General features: G+C 32.5%; 1 protein-coding gene across 2 annotated transcripts in view; it reads right to left on the reverse strand.

The window, feature by feature from the left end:
- LOC107441206 (CUB and sushi domain-containing protein 2) overlaps positions 1-16,525 on the reverse strand; it is a 115,534-nt gene that overhangs the window by 46,946 nt on the left and 52,063 nt on the right. For both annotated transcript variants that reach the window (XM_087158584.1, XM_043043303.3), the window contains exon 2: positions 333-512. Coding sequence is in view for 1 of the 2 variants with exons in the window: in XM_043043303.3 (XP_042899237.2) it covers positions 333-512 (180 nt within the window). In the remaining variant the exon portion in view is untranslated. The remainder of the gene's footprint in view (positions 1-332; positions 513-16,525) is intronic.

Below are 16,525 nucleotides of genomic sequence, written 5' to 3' on the forward strand. Positions count from 1 at the left end.
CTGGCTGCTGTCAGTGTGTAGGTGGGTGACCACTTGGATTACACTCTGTAGGGATCGGGGGTGTGCGGTATGGGTTCTCGTTAAACTGTTCTACCGTAAAATGCTCGACTTTGCTTGCAGGTCGTCGGGCTACCGAAGCAGGGGAACCACCTCCTCTGCAGAGGACCAATAGCGATGGCATGTCTTCGGATCATCCTCAGGGATGTTTCCAGACCATCGCCAATATCCCATTGTGCAGCTCTAGTGCGACGCAAATGAACTACAAAAACAACAACATTATTGGCGTCGTTTTAACAGCGGTGGAAATGAAGTAGTATCATGTTGGTACTTACCACAGACCGGTAAACCGACAGGTATCCAAGTTCCATTTTCGAAGCAGAGTCTTCTAAGAGGACCCAAGAGATCGAATCCTGGGTCACACCTGTAGGTAGCGAGTGTTCCCGTACCTATTGTTTCAGTATTGAATGTAACCGTTGAATGAGACGGGTTACCCGGGTATCCACAAGAGAAAGCTGAAAAATAGAAAACAGAATCCATTAGAACAAGAATGACTTAAATACAAGAATTAAGAGTTACTTTGAGTTCATATTTCCTTCACGGATCATCTAAGAAAAAAGTATTGGATTTCTATTTTTAAATAATAATTAGCTCAAAATATTTTTGCTTCAATAGAAATATCACTTCAATCATCATTTTTGTTAAACGCTTGAAGCGATAACACAAATCATTTAACGAGATCACTATAATTATGGAAGAGTGACTTTGTTCATGGGTGAAAACATTTCTTCTACGTCTCTTTTTTGTAAATTTAATAATGAAGACATAGTTTTTTTAAGCATGAGCAACTTATGGTTATTAGTATTTAACGCGTTGACTGTCATCAGCATTCTAGGTGATGTTATCTTATCTTTTCATCTAAGGCGCTTTCCTTTAAAACACTAGTAACATGGGGATAGCCGGAATAATTAAAGCTCTAAGTAGTAACGTAATTAATATTCTAAGGGGAGTTACAGGTTTTACTTTAGCCCTAAGTTGCGTGTGATAAATTTAGAAAAAAAAAGCGTAGCTGTTGTTTAACTTTTGATCAAACGATCCGTTTGGATCAAATGAAGTTCAGTCCTAATATTTAGTTTGAGGAGTTGACCTTAAATGACCTTAAAGATGTATTAGGTAGTCCCAGTAATAGTTTCAGAGATATGGCGAAATGATCCGACTAAAATATTTTCCAGATTGCGGCTATCCAACACCTCCTAGAAGAATAAAGTCCTCTGCACGGATCAATTTAGTAGTCTGACGTGACGAACATAAACTGCGCGGCGGATGAAAAATAAGAAAGATGTCATTACGTTTGGACTACTAAAGGATCCAATTTCTGGTGTATCGTAACCCGTGCTGAGACCTTCTCTTTCGAGGATGTGTTGGGCTACCCCCTACCCCTACTTTGAGTTAAAAATTCAAATCCGTCCAAAAGCAAAAGAGGCATGTCTTAAAGAAAGTACGTTTTTGTGTGTGATTTCACAATTATTTGTGATCCTTTTTAATTATTATTATTATTTGTTATTATAACTGTCAGTATTTCGAAACATGTCAATAAAGAAAAAATTTATTCTTACAATTGCAAAATAAACGATATAATAATCGGGGCCTTAAACTTATTTCTTATTTTCCTAAATGATTACGAAAAAACTGAAACATCCCTTAAAAAATGATGAAAAAATGACGTGTTTTTATTTAAGACTCGACGCAAAATGGCAACAACTTTTCCCGAATGATAAGAGCGCCACGTAACGACTAAAAACTTTGTTATCCATATTTTGATATCGTTTTCTTTTATTGTTTTTAATTGAATATGGAGTTCGCTGTAGTAGTTCGGTAGTTTGTTTTATTTTAGTTCTATAAAATGCTTAGATGTTAATTCGTAAGGAATTTCTCGTGTTAATGAAGACAAAAGTAAAATTTGTGAAGTAAATTACTATTTATTTTTTAAATATTTTAAAATAACACCATTTTTCATCTGCTTAAATTTGCTTCAATGTTGAATAAAATACAGTTTTATAATTATATGGATGACGCGCATCATTCATCTTTTCCAGCCATTGGAAGAATAAATACAAAAAATCGTTATTAATGAAGATTTTTTAATTTGATCTTTATAGTAAAATCTATTGTAGGGCAGAATGAAACAAACTGGAGTAAAGACAAATAGGACCGAAACACTTTTTACGAACAATCGAACTAAATTCTAAAGATTTGGAAAATAGAAAATTTTATGCTTCTATATGAATGCACTAAATGAAAAATCATAAATTCCCTCAAGCCTATCTTTATTCAACCAACAACTATCTTTATTAAATAATGATAATAACAGTGAAGTACCCATTTATACTACAAGTATAACAGTATACATGTAAACAAAAATATCACCTTAGTATTAACTACCAATATACAACTAAGTAGTAGTTATATATTAAGTTATATAACTATAATGTATAACTACTAATTATAAACCACACAAGTATACAAAAATATTTCAGAAGCACTGAGTTATAAATCGCAGAGTGTCAATTAATCCACAGTATCCACTAACTATTTTCTTTTAATGTTGCTAGTGGGCGCATTGCCCCGTTGAGGGAGGAGAAACTTTAAGAAAAATACGTTTTTTTATTCTAATTTTGACATGGAAAAAGTGGCACGTTGCTATGTAACAACTCTAGACTGACCTCTTAGGAGGTAGGTCATTTGTCAATATTGCAGTTCTGAAATATATAATTGTGTTTTCAAAGAATATGAGAGTCAAGTAGTCACTGCAGTTTTAAAATCATTCTTAATTCTAGCATGCTAAGAGGAAAAACCCAATTGTTTGTATGAATTAACATTTGAATAGAACACAAGAAGTTAACTGCTGTTTTCAAACACAAGAAAACATTTAAAAAATATATAATTAATTGTCTATTTGACAAGTTACAAGATTTTTTAAATCACGTTCTTACCGTTGAAGAGGAAGTGGATTTGCTTTTAATAAGACTAATTAAAAGATTATTTCAAACATTTCATTCTTCTCCACAATTGTTAGGTGTGTTTATTTTTGACGTTGTGTAACATGCCTAAACATTAATCTGTTACATAAAACTTTATGTTTGTTTGTATGTTTCCTTATACATATCTACAATTCTTGACTGATTTTAAAGTAATCTACTATTCTCGGCCTGCAAGTTCAATTGTTTGACATAAAACGTTAAGACTATTATTGATAAAACGACGATTGAAAGAAACTTCATTCAAAGTGCTTTTTTCGCAAATTTTTTCTCAATTATTTTTGCTTTACGTTGCATTTTGCTTTGCTGCTCAAAATCTGTAAGACTTACAAACTCTAAAGCACGAAAGTACATAGAAAAATGTAGTAAAAAAAACAGCGTGGGTCGATTTACTGTCCGATGAAATGCAACTACAGAGTTGAAATTTGACGTCTGAATGGGACCATTTTGAATGATAACTTTAACCAGAGTTCTTTTTTTTCTTTCGAAGTTCCTATTTGGTTCGAAAGCTATTGCAATTTTAAATGTTTTTTCTTTTTTTAAAATTTCTTTTCTTTGAATGGTAATTATTTATCCATAGTTGCAGAAAACTTTTATCACGCTCGCAATTTGCATTTTATGAGCTCCCGCTTGACTTAATGTCAAAAGTGCTAAAAAGGGAAAGAATAAATAAAAAATGAGTGGTTAGATGCTGCCAGATATAAATTTTATCACTTATATCGAAATTTTTAAAAATATAAAGACAGAAGAGAGAGAAAAACTGTTACCAATGCGAATTGTTATATGATATAAGTTTATCGTTAACAATTAAAATTACTTTTCATTTAGTACTGTTTAATATGTCGTATATTCTGTATTCCTAAGTTAAATTTTTTTCAAGTGCGTTTAATTATTTTTCCATTTCACTTATCCTTTAACTTCGTAACGATTAACATATTAATAAAATGTGCTTGCATAAAATTATAATAATTATATATTTTCTGAGCAAGATTATCTTTTTTAATCGACTATTAAGAAATAAACTTAATACAAAAACAGTTTACGTCCTTTAAAGCTAATTCCAGGAAGAAAGAAAAGCGAATTTTCGCACGGACAGGAACAGTTTTTCCACATCACGGCCTCTTCACCGAGTAATAACTGTCGGGGGAGGCGGGAGTACCGATTTTCCATGATATTGATTTGCCAAAAGTCAGTCGTCATCGAAATGCAACAGATAACAAACCATTCGTAATTTTGTAAAAAAATAAGCATAAACCGTCCCCCCCTTGATCTTCAATGATAAATGAAAAGCAGTCCCGGGGGTTGGCGAGCAAAGTGACCAGAGGGCGGAACATCCAAGTAATGTGAACATTTTAAATTTGAGATACACTCTATAAAACAAAGACCGATTTGTTTGGAAAAAAATGTCATGCAATCATTGACAAAAAATTTGAAACTATCATTTCCCTCCTTTGGTTGTGAAATTTAATTGATAAAATCAAAAATGCAATGATGCCTTTTCTGAAATGGGATTCAGATATTCTAGCTCTGCATAACAAGAAACTGATACTCATGATGTGTTTTAGTCTAAAAACTCTTTGAACTGTGTCAAATAAGATTAAGTGGAAGGAAAAGTTAGGAGAATAAAAATAACTTTGACCTGTCACAGTTTGTCACCTAACTTTATTGCATAGAAAGTGTACAGCTCTAAAAAGAAAAAAAATCATGAAATTCCAATAGGACTTATTTGTTGAAAAATGTTTGGAACCGGATTATAGAGCTTCAGGCAATATAATGATAAACTGGAACATTATAAATTTTTTAAGAGACCGTTTTGGTGAAAAAAAAGCAAAGATTTTCAGTTAGGCAATTACATTTTCATATGCTAATAGAAACTTGTATCTACTAGTTGGAAACAATATCAAGAAACCGTTTAAATTAAAAATATTACCTATAAAAATGTGGCTTAACATTATATTTCCTTAAAGCCTTTCTGTTAATCGATGTGATCAAGTTTAAAACCTTTAGTAACATGTCCGTACTTGAACACCCAATTAGGCAGATATTTCGGACAGCAGAAAAGATGACCACGAATCTTATGATTCAATATTGTTATTCCGAAATACTTAGAATAGTTAAAAACAGAAATTTGGTTCTATGTCTGGATAATTTAAAAACCTTATCGTAGTTTAGCGTAATGTGTCATATATATATATATGAGTGTGTGTGAAACGAAAATAGCACTTATTAATCAAAAAATGCAAAATAAAACAATCAAGCCAAAACAGGAAATAAAAATTCAAGAAAACACAGATTAAAACTCAAGGTGTAATGCATAAAGCGAGTTGTTAATTCAAATGTACTTGCACCTACAGGCAATAATTTTGATGACATATGACAATAATTTTTCGAAATCTTACATATGACAATAATTTTTCAAAAAGATTTTAAAATGTTTTTGTAACAAGTTTGCCAGATTACAAAATATGAAAATAGAAGCGTAAATAAAGGATAAAGGGATCTTTTATGGCGCGTTCTTACTGAGGTACAGAAGAGCGGTTGATTTATTATTCTCATTCTCATTTCTTTTTCGCGTTGGCAACAAAGAATCGAAATATCAAGCTTGTGAGCTGTCAGAAGCAGGAAAGCGTAATCTTTGGACGGCGAATAGCTTTGGAAAATCTGGACGGCGAATAGCTGAAGCTGAAACAAATTGAGCTATAAGTCGGGAAGAAGTGAAAAGCTAAAACGAATCGTTCTGTTAAGCTTTTTAATTTTATTAAAAAGATCATAGTGCAAAGCGGCAAAAGCATAAGTGATGTTTTGTTCCTTCAATAACTTATTATTGACAAAAAGGTTTTACTTTTAAAAGAAGAATTAGTTTTAAAGATTTTAATAATTGCCTTAAATTCTTAAGACTTTACGCTAGAATACATTTCAAATGGGCCCAACTTAGTAACGAGCAAAACGAACAAATTCTGCAGATCAAACCCCATGAGAGTGCATAGTAATTTTCGAGGATTGGGGAGTATCGTCAAACAGGGGGTAGAGCCCACTAGTTATTACCATTTTAAAGCTAGGATTAATTCAGCAAAGAGCTTCGAGCTTTCATATAATTTACGCAAACTTTAATGACCCGTTATCACGAATTAGTCAAGTTGAATTGTTTTGATAAAAGTTTAATGGGTATGATATTATTTATAGTTTTATTGACAGTTTATCGAATTTAAGAACTTCAAATTTAATGAAGTAAAGTAAAGCAACGCCACAACAGGTCGTTGTGGGCCAGGGAGTTCATAGAGATTAACAAATTTGAAAAGCTTGCATTATAATTGCGATCCACCACAGTCAAGAGGAAAGAATACAAAAAGTAGAGCGAGATGCCGCTGGATTGTAAATTAGCTGACGGTTCACTGAAAGTTATACGAGACGAACCTTTCTGATACCAGCGGCTCATGGTCAACAGGCCATGATCTTAATTCTGTATCACATGCATTAGTACGTTAACGCATATTTTAGTACAAATGTTTTCCAAGTTTGCCGGCCTGGGGAAACGTAGAAACCCTTTTGTCGGTTCTGAGCGGGTTAAACTGTAATTTATAAAAGTAGTGCGTTTGTAGAAGTAGTTTTTTAAAAGTACCGATACATATAAATAAAATTGAAATGTTTAATATTAATCAAAATAGTCAATGAGTCATTGTAATGCATCAACTTGAATGCTTCGTGCCGCATATAGGATTGTCATACAAATTTTTAAGCCATATTTCTATGCATATTTAATCTTTTGGGCTACGGCGTTTAGAGAGAAGCTAGCATGAGGCTCTCTGGCTTTGATTTCAAAGTAAGCTAAGAGTTGGAAAAAAGTTTTCCATTGTATATCTCATACAATTAATCTATAACTATGAAATTATCAAATATATATACACAGTCCAGTCACATTAATGTGACCACCACCTACTTTTGACGTCAACGTGAAATAATCAATCACAGAGTGCATGTGGCAGCACATTACAGTGTAGTGTATGTATTGGATGTCCTAGGGCATCGAAAAGCATTTCAGTCGTTGGCGCAATGCAGAAACGTAGCGATTTATCCGACGTCCAAAAGGGCATGATTATTGGCTTTCGGACCAAGGGTGGAAGCATTTCGGAAACGACTGATTTTGTGAACTGTTCGCGTGCCGCCGTGGTAAAAGTATACCATGCATGGCAAAATGGCACTATACAAAACAAGTGGCGTGGCACATGTGGTGCACCACGGGCCAAAGATGGCACAGGCGAACGAAAGCTACGGAGATGCGTTCAGACGAATAGACGTGCAACTGTTGTGCAACTGACCGCCCAAATGAACCAAGGGGCTACCAAGAGTGTATCCTCAACAACTGTTCAGCAAACGTTGCTGCGCATGGGCCTCCGCAACAGACGCCTGGTTAATGCACCCATGCTGACTGTTGTTCATCGGTGACGAAGGCTGGAATTTGCACGCCAGTACCGCAACTGGACGTCCACAGAGTGATAACAGGTGGCTTTTTCCGATTAATCACATTTTAGCTCCATGGGACAGATGGACGTTGGCGTATACGGCGTGGAACGTCTGAAAGCAAACACCCTGCAACAATTGCCGGAAGACTGCAGGCTGGAATAGGGAGCGTCATGGTTTGGGGAATGTTTTCCTGGCATTCATTGGGTGCACTCATCATTGTGGAAGGCACTATGGATCAGTACAAGTACGTATCTGTCCTTGCGGACCACGTCCACCCCTACATGCAAATGATTTTTCCTCAAAATGATGGCATCTACCACCAGGACAATGCGAGGTGTCATACCACTCGCAGTGCATGTGCGTGGTTCGAAGAACACCAGGATGAATTTATCGTACTCCCCTGGCCAGCAAACTCACCGGATTTAAACCCAATCGAGAATCTGTGGAACCACCTCTATCGGGTTGTTCGCTTCATGGATCCTCAACCGCGTAATCTAGCGCAGCTAGCCACGGCACCGCAGTCGGCATGGCTCAACATCCCAGTGAACACCTTCAGAAACCTAATTGACTCTCTTCCTGCACGTCTCGTAGCGATTTGCTCTGCCAAAGGTGGTTATTCTGGATTTTGACAGGTGGTCACATTAATGTGACTGGACTGTGTATATATATATATATATATATATATATATATATATATATATATATATATATATATATATATATATATATATATATATATTATAGAGACATATTAAACATATGCAAACGAATGTATTCAAATCCTTCCCTTCAGAAAGCATTTACAGAAAAAGTAAGTGGATAGTTTTAAATAAAAGGATTTTCATTCTAGCTTTGACGGAAAGCAACATTTTCCTCTCTCCGAGAAACTTTCTAAAAGTGGACGACATTTTGATCGTCTCAATCAGCAGAAGAACCATTAAAGCGAAACAGTTTCTTTTGTTCTAACCGTCTTCCGTTCGTGCTATACTCTACTCGCTCTTGCCAGACAGATAAAAGAAGCTAAACACAAAAGAAAATTATGTTTGGAAAGGGTAACTTTGAAATGCATCGCCTTTTTCCCCCGTATTGTTGAAGCATTAGAGAGGAATAAAAAGAGAAGGAACGAAACGCATCTGAAGTTTTCTAGATCATTTCAAGTGTGACCGACTGCCATCTTAATCCAGTTCCGAGTATTCTTTGGATTTTCTGTTTCGGAAATGAAATATCATCTCTCCCACGCCTTTTTGTCTATTACATCGAGATCTTGAAATTCGAGAACTGAAAATATTTCCGAAGAACGGAGAATTTCCTATTTTTAATCGCTTAAGCCGGTTAATATGTCTCATTTCGTGCGTTCTATTTTTTTTCTTCTCTCACTCACAGTTTTAGGTACGGTTTAAAGAATAAGATCATTTTTTTCCTAAATAGTGGTGAAGATATTCAAATTCGACAACAATACTTGTTTCATGTTGAGTTCATATTCGGGGTGTTATTCCAGACATGTTGTGAAAGGATCGTTTTTGAGAAATTGTAAAAACTTTTTCATGATTTAGTGAATGTGTGAAAAAATTACAAAATCATGCACAGTTTGTTTAGTTCGAACCACTCATACTTTCGAGCCTATCCTGTTTCTGTAAAAAGAAAAAGAAAAAAAATAGGAATTATGTTTTGCGAAATATTTTGTGAAGGATCTGTTTTAGCGTTAAATAAACCAAATTTTTTCCAAAATGACCCCTAAATAGTGTTCTAATTTGCTTTTTTTAATTTCTTTATTTGCTTAGCCCTATGCCGTTTAGAGATACGAATTGGCTTAAGTTATAAGGACAGTAATATAGGGTTATATTTTGTTGTGCAATTCTTAATGTTTAACTCTGTGGCTCTGAATTTTGAACCTAAAAAGGCTCAGAAAACAATGGTCAGAATTTTTTGAATGAATATAGTTTGCATTTGCTTAACATGGCCAAGAAACGCATGAAAATATTCTAATTGCATGAGTTGCTTCTCGTATTATTTACATTTTATTTTTTATTAGAGTTTCATAGGCAAGATGTATCTGAACTTATGACACATAGTGTAAGGAGTAGCATTACTGGCCAAAACAAGCAAAAATTATAATTCAATAAGGAATTGAATATACAAAGGGTGATTCTTGCAAAGAGTTATTCTTCAACATTCGTTAGGTTCCTAGCTGACAGAACATTTTAAAATAATCACCAATCTTAACTTTATTACTATATTTTTCATTTATTGAGACAATTAATATGTTTATTTCAAGAACTTTGAATATTATATAAATTCATTCTTAATGGTTCAAAGGGGGTGACCTCCAATAGGCTAATTAGTTAAGAGCGATATTTTAAGTTTCGAAATCAGACACAAAAATCCACTTTCTCTGAATAAACAATGCCTTTTTTTTCTCCAACGGATTCAGATTTCCGATCCCTCAAAATATAGCCGCAATCTGGGAAATAGTTTGATCAGGATAGTTTGATCAGGCTCCCCATAGTTTGATCAGGAGAGAGCATCGAAGTTTGGACTCCTTAATGCTAATTTCACTTTTTGGTCATTTTGCTATATCTCGAGCACTTTTTATGAGAATCGAAAATTGTTTGCCCTCAACTATAAATTTCACTGCTCAAAGATAATTCCAGGCAATAAATACATTTTAGTAAATATTTATTATTATTTATAATTTTATTTAAAAATAATCGAAAAAATTTTGAATTGTAAGGTATATAATTTTTAACATTATTTTAAAGTATCTAATTTTACTTGGCAATATATGAAATGAAATCGGTTGAATAGTTTTTGCGAAATCAAATTTTAAATATAAGACTTTTCTAAAATTCAATTTCTCAAAAACTATTCAACCAATTTCGCTCAAATTTTGTATATTGCGAAGTAAAATGAGATACTTTAAAAAATTTTATCTCTTACAAATCGAAATTTTTTCGACTATTATTAAAAAAATAATAAATATTTACAAAAATGTATTTTTTGCATGAAATTATCTTGAGACAAATGAATTTTGTTTTTGTATGCAAATAATTTTCAATTTTCTTAAGATGTTCTCGAGATATGGCGAAATACTCAAAAAATAAAATTAACATTATGAGTTTCAAACTTTGGATCGCTCTCCTGATCAAAGTATGGGAACCATGTTTCCCAGACTTCAGCTACAGCCTCTATAAGGGGTCAGAAATCTGAAACCATTGGAAAAATAAGGTATGTTTATTCAGGGAAAGTATGTTTTTGTGCCTGATTTCGTAACTTAAAATATCGTTTTCTAAAACTAATTAGCATATTTGCGGTCACCCCCACGAGCCATTAAGATGGAGTCCTAGAACGTGAAAATCTAACCACTAGATCAAAAGTTATTCAGTGTTGATCATTTTTTTTTATCCGATGCTGCGTACTACATTAAGTAAATAGGAATTTTTCTGTTACACAGTTAAGAGTTAAGTGTTTTGAAGACAGATGCTAAAATTACAGATGCAGAAATAAGAGGAATATACCGAAATACCAACAAAATATACAAACAATAACAAATAAGCACGAAAAAGCAACAATAATGGAATTTCCGTATTATGTCATCTTAAGTTTTCATAAAAAAAAAATTAAAGCTTGAAAGGATCAATAATAAATTCAATATAAAGAAATAAACAGCAAATAACTGTTTTTCCCATTTTCTAATTGCCATTTTCTGATTTTTACTCCATCTGATTTCGTTCAATGTTTAAGCTTTAAACACAAAAGCTATTTAGATTGACTTCTTCACAAAAAAATATCTAGATTGACAAAGAATGCGCTGCTGAAATTATTAAAAAAAACTAATTTAAAACCGTCAGATTCAAAAACCTGTAACTTGCTATTACAAAATAAGGTTTTAATTACATTTAAATCTTAGTAATACGATTATCAAACTGAGAAATAATTACATTCATAATATAGCCAAGAGCTACAATTATTTCCTATTCCTTAACGTATTCACTAATCAAAGAATTTATAAAAGCAATTTATTCAAGCTTCCGATCAAACGCACTATTATACAATTCTTAGATTCTTTCTTCATTTGGCGATTTCATGCCAAGGTTAACTTCAAGTAACAAAAAAACACAAATTGCTTTGTTCTTTGAATAAAAGGTGGCATTCAATGAATATACCTGTTTTCAAACTCATATGCATCGATTATTAGATTAGGTTGCAAAAATTAAAACACGATAAAAACTGTTATCTTTAAATCAAAGAATTTGTGAAAGAATCGAAATATAATGTGCGACTTTGACCTTTTTAAATATAACTATGTCAATAACATCATCTAGTAATAAAGTAAGGTAATAATAGAAAACAATTTACTGAAGTTTTTTTTGCTAAAATATACATTGTATATAAACGCATATTAACTATTTGAAGTCACTATCGTTTTGTTCCTAATTTTTTTAATTTCAAAAAGCCCTAAAAGAAAATTGCAAAATCAGTCGCAATTGTTTTTGATTTCAATACAAAGTTAAACTTGAAGTTAGTTTTTCTTTATGCATCCTATGCAAATTAGCAATGTTTCTACCTTTGCCTATCAACAAGAGCCAAGAATGCAAGCATCTAAAAAGGATGAGCTATTTTTTTCTTTTTCACCATAATTTGTGAAATTGTAATAAAACTATATATATAATTTTTTATCCAAAATATAAACATTCATACTTCTAAATAATACTTGAGTTGTATGCCTTATAGAACCTTATAGGAATAATGGAAAAACTATGGGATTAAGAAACTTGAAATTCGACGCATATTTAGAAAATGTATTAAGAAACAGTCTGATATGAAAATATTATTATAATTCGCATTAGTGTTTATGTTATTTTACGTTGAAGTTGAAGATTTTTTTTTTGTTGCGTAATTCAATTCTGCGAAAACTATTAACAGGATAATTACTAACTCTTGCAGCCACGCACTATGAATCGAAACATGAACTTCTTTATTTGAATTTTATAAAGTAATGAATAACGTCTCTCACTTGGTTTGAATTTTGAGTTAAATATAAAGTATTAGAATTGTAATTTTTCAAGTTTTTCGTATTTTTTAATGCATAAGAAAAAGTATTCGCTACAAAAAAAATACTTTCTTTTGAAGCCATCTCTTTTGTCTGCAGATAAAGAAAATATCGGCCTTTTTTTAAATTTCGAATTATCATAGTTTTTAAAGTTTTTTTTTGTGTGGCTTTTTTGATAAAAATCAACTTTTTTTAATTTTCGCTCTTTTCAATAAAGTTTTTCCTTTTCCAGCTACCATAAATTTTCTTTCCAGCTATCAAAACGTATTTTTTTTTTAGAAAAGTATTTTTAACTTATGGTTAAACGGATAAGGATGGTTAAACATACATTTCAGGAATTTTAACTCGTACGTCAAATAAATACTGTCTTTTTGAAAAACAATGGGGATCCACACCTGTTTGCTTCTGCTTGACAACTTCAACTTTAAATAACTCAAAAGCTAATTACTACAACAGCAACATTTTTTAATCAGAATGTTCTTTCATGAAATGTTTTTCTAAAAATGTGCGAAATTTCATATTTTTTCTTATGTTATTGCGTTATTCGCAAATCCTGCCACGAAAATTTTTTGAAACAGTGACGGTGAAGACAGCAATACTTTTTTTTTAAACGAATGTCGAGAGATTTTTCAAAAGTCTCAAATAATAAACAATTATTTTCTGTGTACTAATTGGAGAGGAATTGATTTGTGACGGATGAAAAAGTAATAAATTGTACCACAGGAGTGTTCTGTTCGATGCGTTCAATTTACGAAAGAGATAGGCAAGCATTAAACTTGACCTCGAAAATCTCCTTTTCTAAAAAGTAATAAAACCAATGTGTTCCAATTTTCGGGGTTAGTGATTCGAAGGCTGTACGTGGTATCCATCGGGGATGTAACTGTAAATTTAAAAAAAATCATTGACGCTATTTTTTTACTTATTTTTTTTAATATAGCGGAATATGAGTGGTTTTCTTTTCTGGTAGTGAGGGTAAAAAATAATTTATCCTACTTTTAGTACTCAATGGTGCTATCCTACTTTTAGTACTCAATTCTCAAATTTCTGTTCATGTTTTGAAGTGTTATTAAATAATTTAAAAAAAACAGACAAGAAAAAATACCTAAAAAACAATATTTTTGATGAAAAGAAGTTAGAATTTAATATACGCATGCATTGCAAATTTTATGTCTGCTATAAAGTAAGAAATTGAATAATTTATTTAACTTTTTGAAGCTGCTACTTTATTCTGATGTAATTGATTTAAGCATTAGGTTTTGGCGTATTAAATGAATTCTTAAGTATTTATTTATTTTTTCATGTTATAATAAAAGTGAGTATCCTCACAACAGCCCGTTGTAGATCAGGATTCGAATGAGGGCTCCACAATTTCACGACCCAGGAGATGACGGCAGCAATGAACATTGAGCACGAATCGTCTTAAATTTTCATACAAGTCATCAATTTAAAACTGGGTGGGCTTCAAGCCGTTTTAGGGAATAGAACATCAACCCTTCACCATAACAGTTCAGAGTCTTAGCCACTACGTTATCGTGCTATAGCATATATTCTTAAACTGAAGGGCACTTAATGAAAGAAACTAATAAAGATTATTTGCAAAAGAGAATTGGCTTATTACGATGTTTTGCCTTCTTTGCAACTGTGTGATATATCGGTGCAGAAAGATCATAATGTAAACTAAAGAATAGAATGTTGGTCAGTTTGCATTAGTCTTAGAGATACATACTTTAAAGTGTTAGCTAAAACAAATGAATAGCTTAAAAAGAATTTTCTGCAAGAATAAGAATAATCAGACTTTTTTTTTTTGTTCATCACGAAATATTAAATGCTAGAAGACGTGTATAGTGCTGTCTTTCTACGAAATTGACACTTTGTCTTTATCTGCGTAAAAAAGATTAGGACAAATTTGTAGCTTTCAGCATCAGATTTCCTATCCTTAGTTAATTAAAGCACAACTTTTTTTAAAAGTTATAAAATTTCTTCCAAACTTACAAACCATCTGATCTTTTGTTTACACGTTTAAATGAAATTTTACATGTTGTGATGGGCAAAATTCTTTTAAATTAAATTTACTAAATCTAGAACGAAGTCTTTAAGTACGACCTTTGCTTCAACTGGGAAATCCCAAACATTCCGGAATTACTGAAATTGCGGTAAGAACTACGCTTTGAAAAAAAAAAATCGTTATTGAGCTAAGATACCATTGTATTGAAATAGATATTTCTTCCATATACAGATATATTATTATAAAATCTTTAAATAAAGAATTTTGTGTAAAAGAGCGTCGTTAAACAAAGACTTAACATATACTTCAATGGGAAATAACACAACTGCTTTAAACGTAGAATACTAGTTAAGACTTGGAAAACATTCTCTAAGTTTCACTGCAAATATCGCACCATTTTAAAAGGAACACTTTTCACATTATGTTCTACAAAAAGGTCTCACGGCGGCTATCAAAGCTTACAAACCGAAATTCTCACACTCCACTGCAGTATGGCAGTGAAATTACAACTAAGTTAGCAAATGTTTTTAGAATTTAACAAACACTTAGCATCACACCAGACTTATGAGTCTTTTATAAGTACAGTATAAAGTTTGAACGAAATCGGTCAAAACGTTCCTGAGAAATCAAAATTTTGAAAAAGTCGTATTTTTAAAATTCAATTTCTCGGGAGCAAATTGACCGATTTTGCTCAAATTATGTACATTGCCATTTAAAATCACATTCGTTAAAATGATGTAAAAATGTGTATACCTTACTATTCAAAATATTTTCGACTATTTTTAAATAAATTAATAAATATTTACTAAACGTTATATGGTATGGTACGTTATATCGCATGGGGTTATCTTTAGATAAATGAATTTTATAATTGTGTCCAAAAAATTTCGATTCGCTTAAGAAATTCTCAACATATGGTGAAATACGCAAAAAGTAAAATTAACATTAAGGGGTCCAAGCACCTATATTTAGGGGATCAGAAATCCGAATATGTAGAAACAAGGCTATGTTTGCTATGAAAGCGCGTTTTTTTGTGTCTGATTTTGAAGCTTAAAATATGGTCTTCATTAATTAATTTGCATATTTGAGGTCAACCCTCCCCCCAACCATTAAAATTCAGTCCTAGGACGTAAAGCTCAGATCATAAGATCAAAAATTATTCAGGATCGTCCGTTTTTTATTTAGCCCACCGTACTTATCAAAATGTGATCAAAATCACGATTAATTTAAATGGATTTGAATGATGGTCACCGTCAATTTAAATTAAACGTAATACATAAATTTTTGCTACTACTTTATTTAGTTAAAATAAAATCTCAGACTGAAAGCTGAAGGTAATGAATTAAATGGAAGAGTGGAGCTACGTTAAGAAAGTATTCAATGTTTATTTATAAAATTCAAGTGTTTTTTTATATTTTCTTTTATGACCGGCGTTGAACAACAGACCTAATTTAGGGTTTACGGCTACTATTACGGCTTCTTCTCCGTAGCCTTGTAATTTTGAACCCAATCCAGACGACAAGGGAACTCCTGGATCTAGTAGAGGGAAAATTTTGCCTTCATGAACGACTTTTCGATGCAACTAACCTGCATTTACGTTACATGGAGAGGAAAAACACGAAAACCTCTCACGGTTAGCCTGCCAAGGGGAGGATTTGTCTACCACCGAGGATATTTTACTTCAGCACTGTTGTCAGTGTGAGCCGAATGCAGAAGTTGAATCGCCAAGATCGAACCCGGATCACCTCATTGGGAGGCGAGCGCTCTATCTCCTGAGCCAACACGGCTCAAAATTAAAGAGTTAATGAAATTAGAGAAGTTTCCAATAAATTAATGATAATTATTTTACTCCATTATTACCGTTCTACCGCCTGTGCTACTGCTTGCGCTTTAGTGACAACGGTCGAATTAAGAAGACCCGATGGTGTTCATTCATTTCTTAATTATTTTCACTTGTTTGCCAAATTGATTAGC

Source organism: Parasteatoda tepidariorum, chromosome 1, assembly GCF_982258835.1.
Source record: "Parasteatoda tepidariorum strain Cologne lab strain chromosome 1, Ptep-v5.0, whole genome shotgun sequence".
Lineage (NCBI taxonomy): Eukaryota > Metazoa > Arthropoda > Arachnida > Araneae > Theridiidae > Parasteatoda > Parasteatoda tepidariorum.